The 20,378-nt window shown below is 45.6% G+C and overlaps 1 protein-coding gene across 1 annotated transcript in view; it reads left to right on the top strand.

The window, feature by feature from the left end:
* Antxr1 (ANTXR cell adhesion molecule 1) overlaps positions 1-20,378 on the top strand; it is a 188,343-nt gene that overhangs the window by 67,684 nt on the left and 100,281 nt on the right. Inside the window, exons 10-11 of the mRNA XM_052174247.1 lie at positions 6,026-6,124; positions 19,907-19,976. Coding sequence (XP_052030207.1) covers positions 6,026-6,124; positions 19,907-19,976 — 169 coding nt within the window. The remainder of the gene's footprint in view (positions 1-6,025; positions 6,125-19,906; positions 19,977-20,378) is intronic.

Here is a 20,378-nt window from a genome sequence, read left to right as displayed (position 1 = left end):
GATGGAGCTGTGTCCCCTCCATGGATAACCATTGTTGGAAACAAGCAACTTCCTTAAGAGCATGTACTCTTTCCATTCAACAGTCCCTTTCCATTCTGTGCTGTCAGCCCTGACTCAGACCAATATATGGTGGCCATTCACCATGCTGCTTTGTCTTAATCCAGTCCCTGGTCCAAAGCAGCAGCCACCTGCTGTGTGATAGCTTGGACACCTTCGCTTAAACAACTGTGCTCTCTCCCTACATGGATGTCCTTCAGAGTTCTTATTAAACGTTCTTGCATGCCAGGCTCTGTGGAGTTAGGAAGGACTGCCCATCGAAAGGCCGGCTCCACCTAGCTGAGCTCCTGCCTAGCAACACACCCTGTGCTGAGCTCAGTGGGCCTCGGGTTCAGAGTTCACCACTCACTCTCTCATGAGCAAGGACTCCTGGAAAGAACTGATTGGACTCCGCACTTGGAGTCCTTATTAGCATTTCCAGAAAGGACATCACATGCAGCCTCTCACAGGGCCACTTCAGAGGCAGTTGTAGTACCCACTGTTCCCCACAGCTTCTCACTGAGGCAGGAAGGTTACCCCAAAGCAAAGCATTTGCTGTTGGAATTTAGAGGTGTGAAATAGACTCATTTGGGCAAAGTCAACTTAAGGTTTCATTTCTTGACCTTCTCAGTGTTTCACAGAGCACTCCTGCCTGACACTAGACTCTCTTCTGAATGAGCGTTTCATCATCTTCTAGATAGACACACCCACACCCTTCCAATCAATATTTCTAATTGGAAGAGCTCTCATATGCTGTCAATGAGAATGCAAAGTGGAAAGCCACAGTGGAAAACTATTTTTAAAAGATTAATTTATTTATTTAATGTATATGAGTATTGCATGTATACCTGCATGCCAGCAAAGAGAACCAGATCACATTATAGATGGTTGCAGGCCACCATATGGTTTCTGGGAACTGAACTCAGGTCCTCTGGAAGAAGAGTCAGTGCTCTTAACTGCTGAGACATCTCTCCAGCCCTGGAAATAATTTCTTAAAATAATTAAACAAATGACTAAATGGGCCAGCCTTGCCAGCCCTAGACATTTGTCCAAGATAAAAAGAAAAATGAAATCTATGACCAGAAAAAAATGAACAGACAGTTGCTCATACTAGCTGTTTTTAATAGACTCAAAGCTGTAAACCACTCATGTATTCACAAGCAAGTGTATGGACAGAAACAATTTAATTTTTCTGTATGTTGGAATAATACTTAGTCCTGAAACAAAACCTGTGTAAACCTCAGAGTAATCACAGGCAAGTCTTGATCACACTACCAAAGAAGCTGAGTAAAACAGCCTGTTTGAGTGATTCCATTCTCATGAACTTCTAGAAAATGCAAACTGATATAGAAGTCATCTTATAGGGCTTTCAGCCCCACTCTAGCCCATGTAGCATCCAAATAAAAGATATAGAGACACTTTATTTTATTAACTAGCTGTGGTACTCTGCTGGTCAGGTTCTGGGCTATTCTAATCTACATCCCAGCAGTGTTATTTGCCAACTGAATCTTGCTCTGTTTGCTCTGCTCCACGTGTGTCCTCAGGGTGACTTTCTCTTGGCCACATGCTCATGGCCCATCCTCATGGTCCATCATGCCTCATGGCCACCTCCCTCTGCCCCTATCTTTTCCTTCCCTTCATGGTCCCTACCTGAGGCTCCCTACTCCATCTCAAGTCCCGCCTTCCTCTCTCTCCTGCCCAGTCACAGGCTCTAGCCTTTTATTATCCAATCAGAGATTATTGTGGTGCATTCTTTACAACACATTGGTCAATGTCACGATGATGCTCATATCCACACTGCAGCCTGATCTTGGGGCACAGAACTCAGCATCTGACTACAATGCAGAACTCTAAATATACAGTGCAAAAGACCAACCCCAACAAAAGGATGCTTCCTTAGAAAGCAGACCAGTGGTTCCTGGGAGAGAAGGGGGAACAGGAACTGCAGTTAAAGTTGACAGAGGGAAACATTGATGCTTAGAAAGAGGTCACCATCCTGTCTGCTGTCAAGTGTGTGTCTCGTGTCAAATCCTCCCCTTCCTGTGCATGCTAGCCTATGCCAATTATGTCTCACAGAAGTTTTTATAAAACCAAAGTGTTCTAATATATGTTACAAGGTGCAATAAGCATTTATTGGGAAAGAAAACCCACACTGACCTAAAGGACGACATAGCCCTGACCGCAGTCAGATACAGCAGTATTGAGTGAGCAGAGCAAGAAGAAAATATACAAATGTCCAGAGTGTGAGAGGGTTATTCCAAAACATGCATTTAAAGTTTTTTGTAAAAAAGGAAGAAAATTGAAGAAAGGAAAGCCTATAGAATGTTTGCCGAACCTTTTGGTTTTTGCTCTTTTTAATTCACAAACTATGAAATTTTCCCTTGTAAAGCATACAATTTATTTAGGGTTTTTAATATATCAGTCTTGTGTGGCCACAGCAGCCACCTAATTCCATAATGCTTTCATCATCCAGAAAGAAACTGTGTACCTAATGAGCAGTCACTCCCCACCCTACCCCCACGGCCACCACTGCAGCCACTAACCTGCTTCCTGTCTCTGACTTGGCTAAGGTGGGCATTTCACATGGGTGGAATTCTGTATCTGATTTCTCTCATTTAGCATAGCGTTCTTAAGGCTCCCATGTCACTATGTGCATTAGAACCTGGTCTCTTTTTGTGGTTAGGGACTATTCTGTTATGTAGAGAAGCCTATTCATCAGTGAATGGGCATCCATTGTTCCTGCTGTAGGCTCTTACGAAAATGCTATTGTGAGTTCTTGTGCATGTTTTTATTTGCATTTCTGTAATGACTAATGATGGTGAAAGTATTTTCATTTTTTAACCTCAGAAAAAATATGCAGATTAGTCCAAGCTAGGACTTGAACACATGAGCACGTTGCTTTTCCCCCTTGTCTTTCTTTCATCCAATGAGCTTACATGGAGACAAACCCACCCCAGGTCAGACACAGACAAGCATCCAGAAGAATCTGAAATGCTAGCTTCTGCCATTAAGAACCTTACATTACCATAAGGGGAAAAATTACCAAAGAATCCTTATGAATTTATACGTCTTGGGGATACATCCCTTAAAGGATGTCACCAAAGATTAAGTTAAAGATCACAGCACATAGACAATTCTACCCTGAAGGCACACAATCCACAGCAACACTTCCTGAAGGAGATAGGATCCTGCAGAAGGTCCTGTGTGTACATTTCCTGTAAGCACCGAACTGTGAAGGGCAGAGGTAGGGTTCTGAGGGTGAGGAGCATTAGAGTGGGGAGTCCTGGGTGAGGTGTACCCTGGTTCCTCCTTGCTACAGATTCCTCATACAGAGTTGGATTATATAACTTCTTTGTATGAGGATCTGGCATTCCTGTGAGGCTGCTGGATCAGATGTTTGAGCTGTTCTGGCAACCAAATGTGTGCGCTGACATAGAAACTGTGCCAGGCAGGGTAAGAGCCCGCCTCTCACTCCAACTCTTCTCCCCAGGCCTAAGTGGTTGCACGGTTTGGTTCCCATCATGGGTCCCTGCTGTCTTCCTTCCTCAGCTCCCTGAGGCTGGGCCAACCAGACATGTGGGGACCTTCTTTTATAGGGGCCGCAGCAGCTGAACCGGCAGTGCTGAACATGGTGTTAGGGAAGAGGGCTTGGCGTGCAGCCTCCTTCCAGCATCTCCTCTCCCTTTGCTGATCTGTGAGGAAACAAGAGGGAGGCTGAGGGCAAGGCAGAAAACATGCAGAATCAGCAGACGTGTCAACCAGATGTCTATATGTCTGGCATTTAAACTGGAAACACCAGATAGCTTTCTCCTAGCTGCCTTGAGGAATAAGATGCAGTAAGTGTCTGCCGCCCACTGAACCAGATGATGGTCAGCAATGTGCTGGGGTGCGGAGCAGCTACAGTTTTAAATCCACTTTTCTCAACTTAGCAATTGTGTGAAAGTATCAAAATGCATATATAAATCCTTACTACTCATGATTGTAGTCCTGAAAAACCCTATCGATTAATAAAGTTCCCATCCAAGGCTCTGACCCTGAGGATATGAGTCCAGCTTTGCTGGTTCCGGGCAAATCATCAAAAGGTCAGAACTTTAATCCCCTTGCCCTCCTGGTCTCCATCCCTCTGATTCCTCCCTTCCCCTCTTATTTGCAATATCAACCCTCTATGCCTCTGGCCTCCTCACAATTAGCTCATGTGTAGGTCTCCACAAATGAGCCCACCTGTCCAAAATTAGGATTACCAGATGGTCTTAAGAGGATGAGGGCTAAGGGAGTGGGCCCTGGTGCCTGGATGCCCAGGATTCCAGATCAGGCCCAAGGGGTTTTTAGTATGTGTGCTCCTAAGTGATTGAATCTATGAGATCACTTTCTCAGCTGCAGCCCCTAGCCTGTGGGAAGATGGGCCTGTGGATGATGGAGATCAGATCCACACAATGTTCATCACTGGGCTGGCATGGTGAGGGGCCGTTAGCTGTCAGTTACTGCTTTGGCAAACGAGATCTCTTGAGTTCCATGGGAATGAGTGTGACATAAGCTCATGACATGTATTTAACTTTGAAAGAGTCACATAAGCTAGCTCCTTAACACATTCTCCCCCCACAGTCTCTGCTTGGGTAGCAGCTTACTTCAGAAACACTTCTACAGTTGTGGAAGTTTCCCTTCAGACTCTATGCTGCCTCTGTCTATTGCTAAAGCATTATTCCAGACCCTAATTTTCATTTATGCACATGTAATCAAGATAAAGGTGAGTGAGTTCTGGGCAGATGGCTCAGTTAGTAAAGTGCTTGGCACCTGGATCTGAGTTCAATCCCCAGAACACATGTTCCAGAGAAGAGAACTCTTAAAGCCATCCTGGTGGCACATATGTGTCACCGTTAGCACTGGGAAAACAAAGGCAGCTGGGGCCCACTGGCCCTCCAGTCCAGCTTGCTTGGCTATTGGAAAGTCAGGGAGAGACCCTGCCTCAAAGCCCAAGGAGGACAGCTCCTGAGGAACAACAGCTAAGTTTGTCCTCTGGCCTCTAGAAGCAGGTGCACAGACACACAGAAATAAATAAGTAAATAAATAAGCAGAATCGATCCCTTGACATCTAGTATAAACAGGTATTCTTAAGCATGTCACTAACTCACTAGCTGGCTGTTTTCCTTGGTAGAACAATATTATAAAGAGATTTTTAACCTGTAACAATGTCAATCATACATGTTAATAAACGGACACACACTCTACCAGTGTGAAATTGATATGGGAGCCCATGAGGTCTCTTCTAGTCATAGAGAACTGGCCCTGCACTGAAGATCCAGTGTCCTTTCAAGCAGGTTCATGCTTGACACCTGACCTCCACAGAGTTCTGCAGCTGTATACAGTGACGGCTACACAAGACAGCTGTGTCCCCAGGAGAGAGGAGAGCTGCTGGGATATCATCCAACTGCTGACCCCAAGGAATGCTTTTCTGGTTAGGGGAGAGAGGGACTAAAGGATATGATCAGACATTACACAACTGCATGCCCAGCAAAGGTTTAAGTGCAGGCTCTGATGGGCCAGGGACTTAGCTTCTAAAGCTGACAGGCACCTGGGGTCTGAAGAAAGTCTCTCAAGAGATTCCAAAATGTAAATTGGACTAAAGGAGGGATGTTGGGAAGGAAGTGAAAGGCCCTTCCCTCTGTCCCCTCTGTTTTAGAATGGTCTAGACTTGAACAATAGGTGAGTTAGAATAGAGAGGAGGTGAGGGGAGGAGGGGGTGTTACAGGCAGGAGCTAAGGAGCTAAAGTAGGGATGGAGCCTCCGAGCAGGAAGTTCTGTGTCTTCCTTGAGAACTGGGGAGAAGGGGTCAGTGAGCAGAACGAAGCCTTCCTGTTGCTCTTGTTCTCAGATCTGACCTGATCCCTGGGACTCTGAAGCTTCTGGAAATCGCAGCCAGGGCTCTGTGGTGGGCAGAAAGCAAGTTTACAGACGATGGCCATGTAATGCGTGCTGTTGTTCCTCTTTTCAGAGTCCTTTCAAGTGGTGGTGAGAGGAAATGGCTTCCGACACGCCCGCAATGTGGACAGGGTCCTCTGCAGCTTCAAAATCAATGATTCAGTCACACTCAGTAAGTCCTGGTGTCACTGGTGTAGGGGGGGGAGGGCCTTGCCTGCAAAGCCATTTATATGACACTTGGAGTGGGGGGTAGATGGGAGGTTTGCCAGCACAGCCTCTTACAGGGGTCTTCAGAGAAATGTTCAGTGCTAATGAGGCCTCCAGGGAGTCTGGTCCTATTGCTGTTCCTGGTTCTGACCTGAGTCTCGACTGCTCCTGGGTAGGTACAACCCAAGGTTGCCCAGCTAGGGGATCAGGATGAGGCTTGGCATGAGTTTTCAATGCACACTCCACACTCAGCACTGAACCAGCCCTAGGAAGGCAGTAAGTGCCTGATTCCTTCCTAGGGTCTAAGTCCTTCACCACCCATGTAGGCCCTGCCTAGTTAGGGCCTGTGGAGCTCGAGGCTTCTCAACAAAGCACTGGAGACTCTAGAGGAAGAATGAAATCAAGATGGTTTAAACAGATTAATCCTCAATAAAGCAAAAACCAGAATACTGGACTCGAATGTGTGGACTCTGGGACTTTTTCAATCTGGAAGATCCTTGCTGGGAGTAGCCAAGAAACTCTCATTGTGGTGAATTCCTCACATAAAATCAGGAAGATGGAAGTAAAACCAAGCGCATCTCACCAGGGAAAACGGACTGTCATAACAATGGATCCTCGGGAGACGTTTGCAGCAGGCAAGATCTGAATTTAAAGATGTGTGACTCTGTGGCTGTCCAGTAGAGACGGGTTCCAGAAGGGCAGATGCTGGGGGCCTGGTTATTATTTGCATGTGGCGTCCATCACAGGGACAATTTCTGGCTTCTGTCTGCAGTGATGAACAGCAGCCACACTGGACTGCATTTTCCATCTCACTGGGTGCTCCTGTGCTTATCCTGTCTGCTTGGCAGCTCAGAGGCTTAGGAGGGAAGGAAGGCTGACCCCGCCCCCACCCCCACCCCCAGGCAGCTCACCACCCACTCAGGGTCTTCTCCTTGTAGCCGCAGAAGACAGGAGGTCGAAAGCTGTTTTTAAGTTAGGAAAATTGAAGGACACACCTTTTTTTCTCTCCTTGACACCTTGAAACCCTCTTGATTGTTTAAACACAAGCAGCAGCTTCCTCATAGACATCTGGAATCTCTGGCTTGGGACAGTATCAAACATTGCAAGCATTCAGTTAGTTCTATTGAAAACTGGAACTGCTCTTGTGTGTCCAAAATGTGCGTGCTGTTTGAAACCTTTTTTCATTGTCCACGATGTGAAAGTTGCTTCCAAAGTCACTGTAAATTCCCATCTTCCCTCCAAGTCCAGTCCCAATGAAAGGCAGAAACTTGGAGGATTCCATTTTCATCCTAGAACAGTGAGCTTTTGAACTGGCCCTCTGTGAGGGCAAACCATAGGGGGTGGGAGTCCTGTTGGAAGGGGACAGGACACGGGACAGCCCTGCACTTGCCAATTGCTCTGTGAACTCTGACCTCTCATCCTTTTGCTGGTCTTCCTTTCCTGTGGCCAGCCTCCCCTCATTCACTCAGAGAAATAGAGGCCTCAGAGTAGTGAAGTAGCTTGAACCGCAGACTCACCCCACTCCCAGCACAGCCTTGAGGGCTGCAGAAGACAGAGAGAGCGAGCAGATCTCAGAGGGAGTTTGCTTTTCCCACAGCAAAGCCCTGAGGCCAGAGGTGAAAAGCGAAAGCGTGTCACCTCAGCACAGTGGCACACGTCTCCAAGTACAGATTTAAACTCAGTGTCGTTCTAATGCCAAATCACTATGAAAGGCATTCACTTTAAAGTTGAAAAGGAAATAGCGAGGCACCCCATCTCCTCCTCTGTAATGGCGATGTGACTATCCTAGCATCGCCATCTTGCAAATGGTAGGAGTGTTCTAGAAAGACAGCTAGTGTGGTCCCCACATGCCACAAGGTGGATGTTGACACTAGAAACCTGGCTGTGTGATTAAGAAATTCAAGTTTAATTTCACTTGTTTTTATTTAAGGGCTCATAACTGCACATGGCCATCTCTGCCCCGTGAGACAGTGCCATGACATCATTAAAGACACAAGAGAACTGAAGACAGCATCAACACCTTCAGATACTTTGGGATAACCGTTCATTCCTAGGAACTAAAGTCACTAGTTTCTGCTAGATAATGTTACTAGACAATAAGGGGTCTTAAACTGGATGTTTCACAATTAGCCCCTCCCTTATTTTTCTAATTCTCAGTAACTTTTTTAGTTAACATACAATTAATGGATTTTATTATGAATTTTATTTATCAGTGTTCTCTTTTGTGTTCACCCCTACCACTACCCCTGGCTATGAAACCTCAACTTTTACCAATACCTTTGGCCAGAATTTAATGGCAACCATTAGAAAATAGTCCATGGAGTTGGAGGGATGGTTCAGAAGTTAAGAGCACCGTCTGCAATTCCAGAGGACAGGAGTTCAGTTCCCAGCACTTACATCAGGCAGGTCACAACTGCCTGTAACCCTAGCTCCAGAGAATCAACCACACACACACACACACACACACACACACACACACACAAAAGAAAGAAAGAAAGAAAGAAAGAAAGAAAGAAAGAAAGAAAGAAAGAAAGAAAGAAAGAAAGAAAAGAAAGAAAGAAAGAAAGAAAGAAAGAAAGAAAGAAAGAAAGAAAGAAAGAAAGAAAGAAAGAAAGAAAGAAAGAAAATCTTTTTTAAAGTAAAAATATTCTGGGAAAAATATAACGACAAACAAAATCTATTGAGAACAATTTGTGAAGACATATTAGTGACATAAGAAAAACCTTATGGGAATATAAGAAACTGAGAATTGACAATGGTCTAGACCCCAGGCAAAGCATGGGATCTGGGCTCCATCACCTCCAGCTGCTACTGTAACATATTATGCAACATTCTGTGCCTTGGTTTTACTCCGTGAGGTGCTTGTGATGTAGCTTCTATGTCATAGGTTGTGAAGAGGTTTAGTGAGGCAGGTGGGACTCACAGCATGGCCACCAACAGCTGCCTACTCCTGGGTACAGGTGTTATTTCAATATTATCAGTGACCATGTCACTGTCACTAAACAGAGAAGTAACAGAGTATTGTAAAGATGTTACTTAGTTTAAATTTAATATTTACTTTTAGTACAATCCCAGTGGAAATTCCTATGGGAGCTTTTTAAGTTAGAATAATCATTTTAAACTTTATATGGAAGAATAAACTGTAAGATCAACCAAGTAAAGTGCAGAAACCTGCCTGAGCTGACTTTAGAATGGACAAAAAAAAAAGAAAAAGATCATTCAAACAGTGTGTGACTGGTATAACTGGCAAACAGCAATAACACAGAGCCCAAACAGAGCCAAACTCCACTCTGAACTCAGTGTTAAATTAAGTGACCATTTAGATCACAGCTGGCTAACTGCTTAGAGAAACCATTATAGTTGATTTTTATCTTGCACTTTACAGTTAAACAAATTCCAGATGAACTTAAAACTTTAATGTGAACATGAAAACATAAGATTTCCAGAAAAGTAAATGTTTGCATAATTATTCAGTAGATAAAAACGTTGAGCTAAAAAAAAGGACCAAGCTTTTAGAGAAAAGCTTGATGGGGTAAGCACATATTTTCAAATTCTCAGTTTACCAGCCCTAACAAAAATCAAAAGGAAAAGGAAATAAGGAAAAATATTTATAAAATATATAATACGGGGCCAAAAGGTTGACAACCAGAGTTTAAGCCCTGGATCCCACAGTGGAGAGAGAGCTGACTCCTCAGTTTCTGTCTTATGTCCACACATGTGCACACAAATAGTAAAACTGTTTCCAAAAGTAAAAAGAACAGGTGAAGTAGATGAAAAAGGAACTTACAAGAAAACCAGTGCTCACTAATCCCAGAGAGAGTGCTGGTGTGACGATCAATGCTGCTAACTCCAGAGAGAGCCCCTGTGTGAAGATCAGTGCTCACTAACCCCAGAGTACCCAGTGCAGCCATGGGCATGCAAGAGGAAACAATCTTCTCTTTGATTTTCCTTTGGTTTTGTTCTTGACACAAGTTCCCACGTAGTTCATGCTGACCTCCAGCATGCCATGTAGCTGAGGGCTGCCTTGAACTCCTTCCTGATCCTTCAGCCTCTCCACGGAGTACTGTGATTACAGGCCTGCGCCACCGCAGCCAGCTCCAATCACTGATTTTGCTATAGCAAACCTGGGGAAAGTAACAAAAACTCAATGCCCAGAATTGGCAAAGATACAGATGAACAACATTTTTATGCACGATCAGTAAGACACCATCAGAACGTCTAAGAAGGCAGTTCTTAAAATGAGTCTACTGCTTTAACACATTTATGAAGTAGAGTTAGGATTTAATAAGGATTGCTTCCTGTAGACATAGCAGGAGAGTTGAGAGAAAGCAAGAAGAAACTAAGATGCATTGGAAGCACAGGTGTGGGCCTCTCAGAGAAAAGTATCAGAGAGTGAGATTAAGATTGGAAAATGTTACCATTTATAGCAGTAGCATAGTCACAGTTACAAAGTAGCCACAAAAATAACTTTATGCTTGGGGATTACCACCGCATGAGGAACTGTATTAAACAGTCACAGCACTAGGAAGGCTGAGAACCACTGGTCAACAGAGACATGGTAACTTGGCTGCTTATTGTGCTACGCACCACGACAGAAGAGGGACCAGGGGACATTTACAGAACAGCATAGATGTTTCTTGGTGAGTGAGCCACATGCAAAACACAAGGCACCCTTCATAATTCCTAATGTTGTAGGAGACTGCTGAGGGAATGCTACACCCTGTGTTAAAACAAAGTTACAAGCAGAACATAAAAGCTGTGTTTGGTACTGTTTTCCTTCACACAGGGTCACAGTCAAAAGCAAACCTGAAACTTGAAACAGCCACCCCTGCATAAAACTACAGTAAATTTATATTCTCTTCTTCCTGTCTGTTTCCTAAGACTTCTACACAGTGGTGGCGCACGCCTTTAATCCCAGCACTTGGGAGGCAGAGGCAGGGGGATTTCTGAGTTCAAGGCCAGCCTGGTCTACAGAGTGAGTTCCAGGCCAGCCAGGGCTATACAGATAAACCTTGTCTCAAAAAACAAAAAAGAAAGAAAGAAAGAAAGAAAGAAAGAAAGAAAGAAAGAAAGAAAGAAAGAAAGAAAGAAAGAAAGAAAGAAAGAAAGAAAGAAAGAAAGAAAGAAAGAAAGAAAGAAAGAAAGAAAGAAAGAAAGAGAAAAAAAGAAAAGAACTCACTAAAATTATTAAGCTTAATTTAAATATTTTTTATAATCATTTAGGCCTAGCACACGTAGTAAACTTAGCAGTTGGTTGGCTTTCCAATCACCAGGTTGAAGTCCCTTCTGGCTAAGAACATGCCTTGGAAATACCACAAATGTTATCAGTTTATCCTGGCACATTCTCCGACTTCAGTATTCAGTGTTCTGTGCCAAGAGAAGGTCTGCTTCCAATTGGAAACCCACTTGCTTAGAGATTAAAATGCTGAAATACGGACACTGGGGTATGAGCCGAGAAATGACCCATTTTATGCACAGTAAATAAAAAAACAGACGTTTACTATGCGATAATAAGACACACGCCAGACCGCTCTTGCACTGTGTAACAAGGACTAGAAACAAAGACACTGACTGTCTATACTCGCTGTAGACTTCCGCATCCATGTTTTACTTTTTGTATGAACGTTACTTCCCGGCTTGATTTCTTGTCTAACAGGCCTGGCCTCGCTTACTCTTTGCACACTCCCAAAGAATGGGACTCTGTAACCTTTGAAGATACTTTCTCACACTGGGAATTTTGAAAGTCCCCCCAAAGTGTCTCAGCTTTCCAAAAGGGGAACAAGCAAGCAAGCAAGCAAACAAACAAACAAACAACCCTCATTTGAATGTGAATGGTCCAGGGTGCTTGTCTTAACTTTGTCTTATTATCCAGAAACCATACATTTCATCTTAGGAATCATTGGGAAGCCAGGGCTGCTGCAGGTACCCAGAGGTGTTTATCAGTGCGTCCATGACAGTAGATAGAGGGGAAAGGAAACGGAAGAGGAAACCTGACACTTCCCAACAACAGCCTTTGGTGTGAGTCAGAGCATCATCGACTGTGCTGGTCAAGGGCACTACATGTAATTTGCTTGAGTTCCTGAGGCACTGATCTCCCATGAGAATGTCACCGTGTGCTTCAGAGAGAAGAGACACAGGGAGCCTGTGCAGTCTTGATTCTTCCCCAGGAAGCTTCACCTAAGAGGTAGCAGCTTCTGTTTGCTTAGCGCCTAGCTTGTCCCTGTGCTGTCCAAGTGCCCTTCTGTGACATCTCTCCCCCAGGTCACCTCATTTTCACCACAGCCACACTGGGAGGGAAGAGGTATCTGTGCCCTCAGTTTTGTTCATAAGGAAACAACTCGACTAAGTGGAGTGTTAGAGGCCACTATATGGCCTGGTAACAACTTGGGGGTCAGTGACCTTACTCCAAGGCTTTGGACCACTTCTCTACTTTGTCATTAAACATGAATTCCCTCAGGATCTCAAAGCCCCAGCTCCAGTGCTCAGGTGACTGGTATGCACCTGCCTCAGATGCACCTGCCTCAGAGGGATTGGATTGCTTGTCTGATATTGCACATCGGAGAGGGGAGGCTTGAACCCTAGTCTAGGGAAGGCAGCGCCTGGGATTTAGAGCATCATTTTCGGTAGCTAGCAGTGTGATCACACCAAGACACCTCTCCTTCCGGCTTTCCTGGGTGGTTCCTTTCGCTTGAGCCCTGCGACCTCTCCTTTCCATGCGTGCACCTCCATCACCCCGGCTTTCAGATGGAGCACAGGTTTTGCCCTAGTTTTAAAGTGGCTCCTGGAAAGAGTAGGCTACTGCATGCTCATGTCACTCAAATTCGGACAATCAGCAGACAGGTTGTAATCCATCATGGGAACGCGGATTTTAAGATTTGCCACCACAGAGACTTGTACGGAGGCAGCCTGACAGAGTTATCTGTAAGTGCCCATGTGCGGTCAGACTTGATGTTGGGGGCTATCAAGTGTTCAGTGGTCTCAAGAGGAAATGATAATCCCTGTACAGACTCATAGGCGGTACTGAGTCCAGTTTGCTTGAGTTCCCCCCTGAAGCCTGCCTCTTCCCTTCCCCCTTCTGTTTGATGTAGGAAGTTAGCATCCCCCCCTCCAGTCAGCACCAGGTGGCTGGATCTTCATGGACAGTGCCTGTTTGTATATAGTGATGCAGCAGGGCTTGGTACAGCCCTGTCTTTGTGGTTTTCGTAGGATGATCCTTGAGAAGGTATTGAGCACGGCTAGACCCTGGGAGCCCCGGGCAGGCTGTAATTCTGTGCTGTTTAACTCCTTACTCAGCATTCATTGGGGAAAGGTTAGGTTGGGTCTACTGAGGAGAAGCAATAAAGAACACCCGTGGCTCGCGCCCGTGGCTCAAGCCCTGTGCATTTCAGTTTTGGCCCCAGCTTGCATACCACAGCAGTACGTGCTATGCTCAGAGGGTAAGGATAGGAACCTCCTCCTCTCTCCTCTGGGTTTCTGTGAAGATTTCATCCTTCTAGAGCTGACTGTGACTTGTCCTCATGACTTTGGGCTTTCAGGGTAGGCTTGCCTCTTAATGGCAACTCCAAAAGTAAACATCTTCCAAATCTAATTGTGCACAGCCAGGAGAGTTGTGTGTCACAAGGCACATGCCTTGTGCGTGAATCCTGAATTGTTGCTGGTGGGGGAAAAACAAGGTTTTGGAAAGCATATTTATTCTTAGCAAATTACAGCTGTTTGGAGTGCAGCAGTGATTTGGACCTCAGGATTACAACATTTTAAAGACTGAAGCTTTGCTGAGAGGATAATTTGTATGTTTTACAAATGTCTACAGTTAAGACATTTTTGTTGTAGATTTATAGAGAGGAGAAAATGATTTGTAAGAACACTGGGCCCCATTACCTTCATTTAGTTTTCTTGCAACACCCAAAGCTTCTCTAATAACTTCAGAGAGAGGTGAGTGCCAAATCCCACAAAGTTATATGTAGTGTGATCATAATTCTATAAAAATAATACAAGAGAATGAAATGTTAGACCCAAAGGCCTCTGGGATGTTTATCAGCTGGGCGTGCTGGTGCACACCCTTAATAACCTTAGCACTCAGGAGGCCAATATGGAAAACACAGCCTGGGCTACCCGTGACTTTAAGGCTAGGCTAGGGTGTATAGGAAGAGTTTGTTTCATGTATACACACACACACACATACACACACAAAGTTTGTCACTGGAAATTATGATTATCAAATATTTTAGGAGTTTCATCAACTCATATTTTTTTTTTACACTGCACATGTTACTTTTGTAATAGATAAAAATGAAATGTCATCCTGAGAATTCAGAAGAGATGTTCTGACAAGCAGGTTTGAACAGTGATGTGTGAGCTCTGGAGATTCAAACTTGTATGTAAGGTCAGTGGGGACCATCAGAGACCTGCAGGGCATCTGAGCCTTGCCTGGGATGCGTGGCTTACTCCTCTTGCCTCCTTCTCTTCTGGGGCAGTGGTGTGATCTTAATTCACATCCCTCCCTACAAATGCAATGACCCAGGCAACCCTCTCCATTTCCTGCTGTAACTGCCCTCAATCCCAGACCCGTGTGGATGTTTGTGTATTAGGTCCCCAGGTTCTACAGCTCCCCTACCCCATCAGGTTCTGACCCTGGTAGCAGTCCAGTACCTGTAGGATACACATTTACATGATGACCTTCACCAAGGAGAATAGCACAGATGCTATGCTATGGGCCACTATGGAGGCCTGGGCCCCACCTAGCCTATGTGGGAACCTAAACCACTCTTCCTCCTTCCACCGGACATGTCCCCTCTCCTCTACTTAGTATCTTTAACAATTCTGAGGTTTCTGGACATAACAACCTAGGGGGCTCTGAGTTTTGAGAGGATGTCTCACCACAGCAGCAGGCATTTCCCCCAACAGTGCCGATGTTTAAAGCTGATAATTCTTGTGGAAATGTCCACCTCATTCCTCATCTTGTGTCAGATGTTTCCATCTGTCCCCTTATGGGGCAAATACCCCCACTTGAGAACCACTGCACAGTGTGTGTGTGTGTGTGTGTGTGTGTGTATGTATGTGTGTTCCAAAACCCTATTTGAATAAGTGGATCTCACATATGTAGACACACACACACATATGCACACACCACACACACACACACATAGACAGACACAGAAAGAGAGAGACATGACACTGTGGTCCTGATGTAACATGATGGGTGTGAGGCAAGAACACCTCAGTTTAGAACATTCTCACCTAGTGTTTCACAGGCTGTAGCTCCACCTTACTACTGAGGTTACCATGTCAAGTGTTGACCTAAGCTAAGCTTTTCATAATAATTCCCATTCAGATTTATAATACAAAATCTGAGTATGGTTGTCATCTTCTAGAAAAGAACTCTAAGTGGTGCCCAGGGCAAGCAGCTTTGCCCAGGGCTGTGTCCCCACGTGTGGCAGAGCCGTGCTCTGGTATTCATGATGTGAGCATTGTCATATCAAGCCGTGACAATGCTCCCTAGACCCAATGGGCTCGAGAGCGACAGCAGGGCAGTCCAGCAGAGCTCCTCAGTTCTCTAACTCATGAGAATCGCTCAGCAGGAGTGTAAACTTTCAGGGGCTTACATCAATTCTTGTAGGCTTAGATAAGGCCTAGGAGCTATTTTTCTGTTTTGTTTTTTTCTTGCCAGAAATACATATTTATATCAAGAAACGGCTGCCAAGACTTGCAAAGTATTTGAATCATTTAATCAGTCTTAAAAAGAACCCTCTGATTGGTGCTTGGATTGATTAATGAATTTTAATCTTGGTTTTATCCCAAGTCCATAATCACCAAACTATAAGGAAGAATTCTGGGAACTTCTTCCTCAACCTGAAGAATGTTACGTTCTTTGGGTTAGAAACCTAGGACTGGGCTCAATCCAGTGTGGTTCCCAGAGTCTTAGTTCTGGCCCCTAAAGCAGGGCCTCCAGGAAGATTCTCCAGGCCTGCCATGGGGCTGGGACTCCTGATCGTCGGCCCTGGGTGGTGTGCTCACTGCTGGGGTCTAGCTTTGCCTATTTGGGGTCTTGATCATTTCAACAAAATATGGATTTGAATTCTAGCTCTGGCCCTTCTTGTATTGTACTAACTCAAGTTACTGGCATTTGGGAGAATGAGCATTTGTGAGCGCCCAACTGTAGTACTACAATCAAAGTCTCTCCCTTCCCAATGGGTATGAGAACATCTTGTAAGACTAAGGCTATAGAGTATTGAGCAAAATCAGCATAATTGCATTTATCTGTATACAAAGGATGGATGAACCCTTATGCATATTTATTTATCTACACACATATGCACACACATAAAACCTCTACTGTCTAAATGATGTCAGTATGGCCAAACAATATAAATAAGCACTCGGGCATCTTGAAAATTGTGGTCTTCACATTTGCAGTGGATTTTAAAGGCTCTGGGGCTACTGTAACAAAGTGAAGGACGTTTCTTGAGTCCTCATTGAGTCCCAAGTACCATACTGTGTGCTTTCACTCATTCCTATTTACTTACACACAACAGCCCAAAGATGTCATAGCCACTGTTTGTAGATGAACCTGACCCCAGTTACACAGTAGTCAGAGTAAAACCTGGGATTTGAGCCTGAATCTGTCAGGGCAGGATCTCCTCTGTCCTCTTCACACCTGTAGCCAGCTTCCAGGATACCAGGTCCCAGATTATGTTCAATCTGAATGACTCTCATTGGTCCTGAAATCCTGATTTAAGTCAAACTTCTGTCTGATTAGCAGACTCTCATAGACAAAGGATTTAGATTAACATGTCATAGGTGTGCTTAGAATTCTGAAATACATGCATTTCGCATTCATTTAAAAAAAAATTGGTCTCCAACTCCCACTGTTGGGGTTCTAAGCTCCACCCCACACCTACCTGGCAATAGCCAGGTATGCCCCGCCCCAGAGATCTGGCCCACTATAAGAGGGGCTACTTGCTCCTTCTTTCTCTCTCTGCTCTCCACTCTCCCAAATACATGCATTTCAAATCATTTAAAAAAAATTAGTCTCCAACTCCCACCCCTCTCTAATTTTTTCCCTGGTTATGAACAGCAACAGAGCAGGCTGCTCCAGGGTCCTGGTCTCCATAACCCTTTCCCCCCCATGCTGTGCCAGGGAGCAGTGAAGTAAAATGGCCACCCAGCAAGCAGAGAAGCAGGGCCCCATTGTCCTCAGAGTGGATTATGGCCCCATAAACAGCACAACACACTGGCATTGGCAGAGGCTGCCACGGGAAGGGGGGGTGACTGGCATGGCCCCCAAACCAGACATGGGGTCCCTCTGTGGCGAAGGAGGAAGTCTCTGGGCCCTGCTTCCCAAGTGGCCATTCCAGGAAGGACTCAGATGATCTGAGTTATAGAAACCAAATGGCCCGCCTTTGTTTAAAGAGAGAGGGAGAAAAAGCCACTCATTTTTGTGGTAAAGTGAAAACAGGCTCCAAACCAAACAGTCCCTCTCAGAGACTCAAAATGCCAGCTCTTTAAGTGAGTCCACAGCCTCCCAACCTGGGTTCAATCTCGGGGACATCAGAGCTGTACCCCAAGCAACCACAGTCCTCCATCCTCCTGTCTGCTTTGCCCCAGAAATATTTGGTCTCCCGAATAGAAAAGGAAGACAAAAAGAGTAGAATTGGAAATATCCCGCTGCCAAGGCCTCAGCCTGCCTCCCATCCCCCCACACTCCCACCCTCCCACCCCTATGCTCCCACCCCCACCCCCACCCCCCACCCCCCACCCCCCACCCCTCACCCCTCACCCCTGGTAGCTAGGGCAGGGAGATGAGACAGGAGTTCCAGGGGCCAGTGCATGCAGGCACCTCAGGAGCCCTCCTGCTCTAACCACAGCATGGAGCCTGGAGTCACAAGGCCTTCTGGGGCCATCCTGTGGCTGCCCAGGACTCTGTGGGTGGGGCTGCACCACAGGTTCTGTATGCAAGAGCTGTGGATAAACCACCACAAGGAAATAAACACAACATCTAGCCAGCCCTGCAGGGCAGAGTTCGGCTTGTTTGCTCACATAGGCTTCCCTGGAGCTGGAAGTCTCTCCATGACGACAGGATGATGCAGCATCTGGGCCTGGGCCTGCCTTGCTGCTCTCACTATAGCTAAGATGGCACTTTGTCTTTCTGAACCTCCATTTTGCATCTGAGAAATGATCCTGGGATGGGAAGATGGTTCAGTTGGTAAAGTGGTTCACAGAAGGGCGGGACTTGAGTTCGAACCCCTGGTACCCACCTATGATAAACAAGCAAACAATAGTTGGGCACAGCATGTGCCTGCAATCAATCCCAGCATTGAAGAGATGAAGCCAGGAGGGTAACTATGGTTCAGTGAAAAAACCCATCTCAAAAACTAAGATGAAGAAACATAAGACAACGCTCAATGTCGACCTCTGGTCTCCACACAGAAACATTCAAACATTCTCCCTCCCTCCATATCTCTCTCCTCTCTCTCTCTCTCTCTCTCTCTCTCTCTCTCTCTCTCTCTCTCTGTCTCTCTGTCTCTGTCTCTGTCTCTCTCTCTCTCTCTCTCTCTCTCTCTCTCTCTCTCTCTCTCTCACACACACACACACACATCCCTTCCTCCCTTAGCTTCCAAGGCTATCACTAGCAGAGCTGTCAAAGTGGCACCTGCCTGTATGCTCTCCAGGAAGGAAGCAGCAGTGATTCAACTAGCCTGCCTGGAATGTACCTGTCCCTGCCTCCTCAGTGCTGGAATTTCAAGTGCCTAGCACCCTGCCTAGCTAGAAGGATGCTCAGGATCTGAACTTGGGTCCTCATGCTTGCACAAAAGTACTTTATCAACTAGCTGTCTCCACAAAGGTTATACTCTCTACTGAAGATGACCTACCTTAGGGCACACTTGTATCTGCTGAGTGCTCATGCCAAGCCCCACCGAAGTTGCCTCTTCCCAGGTCTCCAATAAAGCACAACTCCTATTGGATATTTATGAGACCTGACAAAGTTACCTGCCTTCTGAAATGCGGGGATATTTGCCGTACCTGTTTGTGTTTGACAGAGCATTTTCTCCATGAGGATGAACTCTCTCAAACTGGATGTAGATGTGAATCTCCTTAGAGCCCTTCAGCTATTCCTTAGAGAGAAGTAAACTCCAACTGTGTTGGTTATGAGGATTAGCTCAGATGGACATAGGGCTTGGAGACCAGCATTAGAAAGGGAGCCCTGAGTTCTCTTCTAGTGGCTGCTACCACATGTGTTAGGGTGATACCGTGTGCGTGTGTGTGTGTGTGTGTGTGTGTGTGTGTGTGTGCTTCAGGGGGGAACTATTTCAGCTTTCTGCTGCTCTGACAAATACCAACGTAAACAAAGAGGGAGATCAGTTCTTACAAGTTTCAGATGATCAAATAGGAAGCATGTGAAGGAAGAAAGTTCCTCGCCTTGTTTTAGCCAGAAAGAAAGAGAGGAAGGGGGGAGAGGGAGGAGGGAGGGAGGGAGGGACAGGGAGAGAGAGAGAGAGAGAGAGAGAGAAACACTACCAAAACAGCAGTATCTGCCCCCCAGTGATTCCTTCACCCCACCTCCTGCCTCTGCCAGCCTGGTACTTGGTTTCAACTCTCAGGGGACATTTTATATTCCAACCATAAGCCAAAGCAAGAGGAGGTTTTCCTTCACACGGTTCTCTATTTTCATCCTGTCCCTCTGGACTTGGTTGACGATCTCCAAAGATACAGAATTGGAAACCATAACCTTGTGACTTCCTTTTTACAGATGAGAAGCCCTTTGCTGTGGAAGATACCTACTTGCTGTGCCCAGCACCAATCTTGAAAGAAGTTGGCATGTAAGTTTTCATCAGCCACGGAGACCTACAGCCAGACAGGAAGAGGCGGGGAGAAGAGAGGGACAGCGATATATTTCTTCATAATCATTGTGGGACCTTTCTCTAGATTCTGCCAATGACCATGGCGCCAAAGCTCTAGCCAGCCAGGCACCAGGCAGTTTGAATCGCTCTTCATCCTCCACTGTTCACAGTGAATATGACTCCCCTTTAAACGAGCTAAAAGGATTTGAATAACTTGCTCAGGGTCACACCGCAGCCGGTGGAAGAGCCTGCGCTCAAGCCTGAGTCTGCTGACTCAGTCCCAACCACATTTCTAGAAAGTTCTCACATGTATTACCTCACCCTGTCATCATCCGTGTCCTGGAAAGTGACTGTTATCTGTTCCTTCAAAACAAAGAGACT

The sequence above is a fragment of the Apodemus sylvaticus genome, chromosome 2 (assembly GCF_947179515.1).
Source record: "Apodemus sylvaticus chromosome 2, mApoSyl1.1, whole genome shotgun sequence".
NCBI lineage: Eukaryota > Metazoa > Chordata > Mammalia > Rodentia > Muridae > Apodemus > Apodemus sylvaticus.
This window is presented reverse-complemented; position numbering and strand designations above follow the sequence as displayed.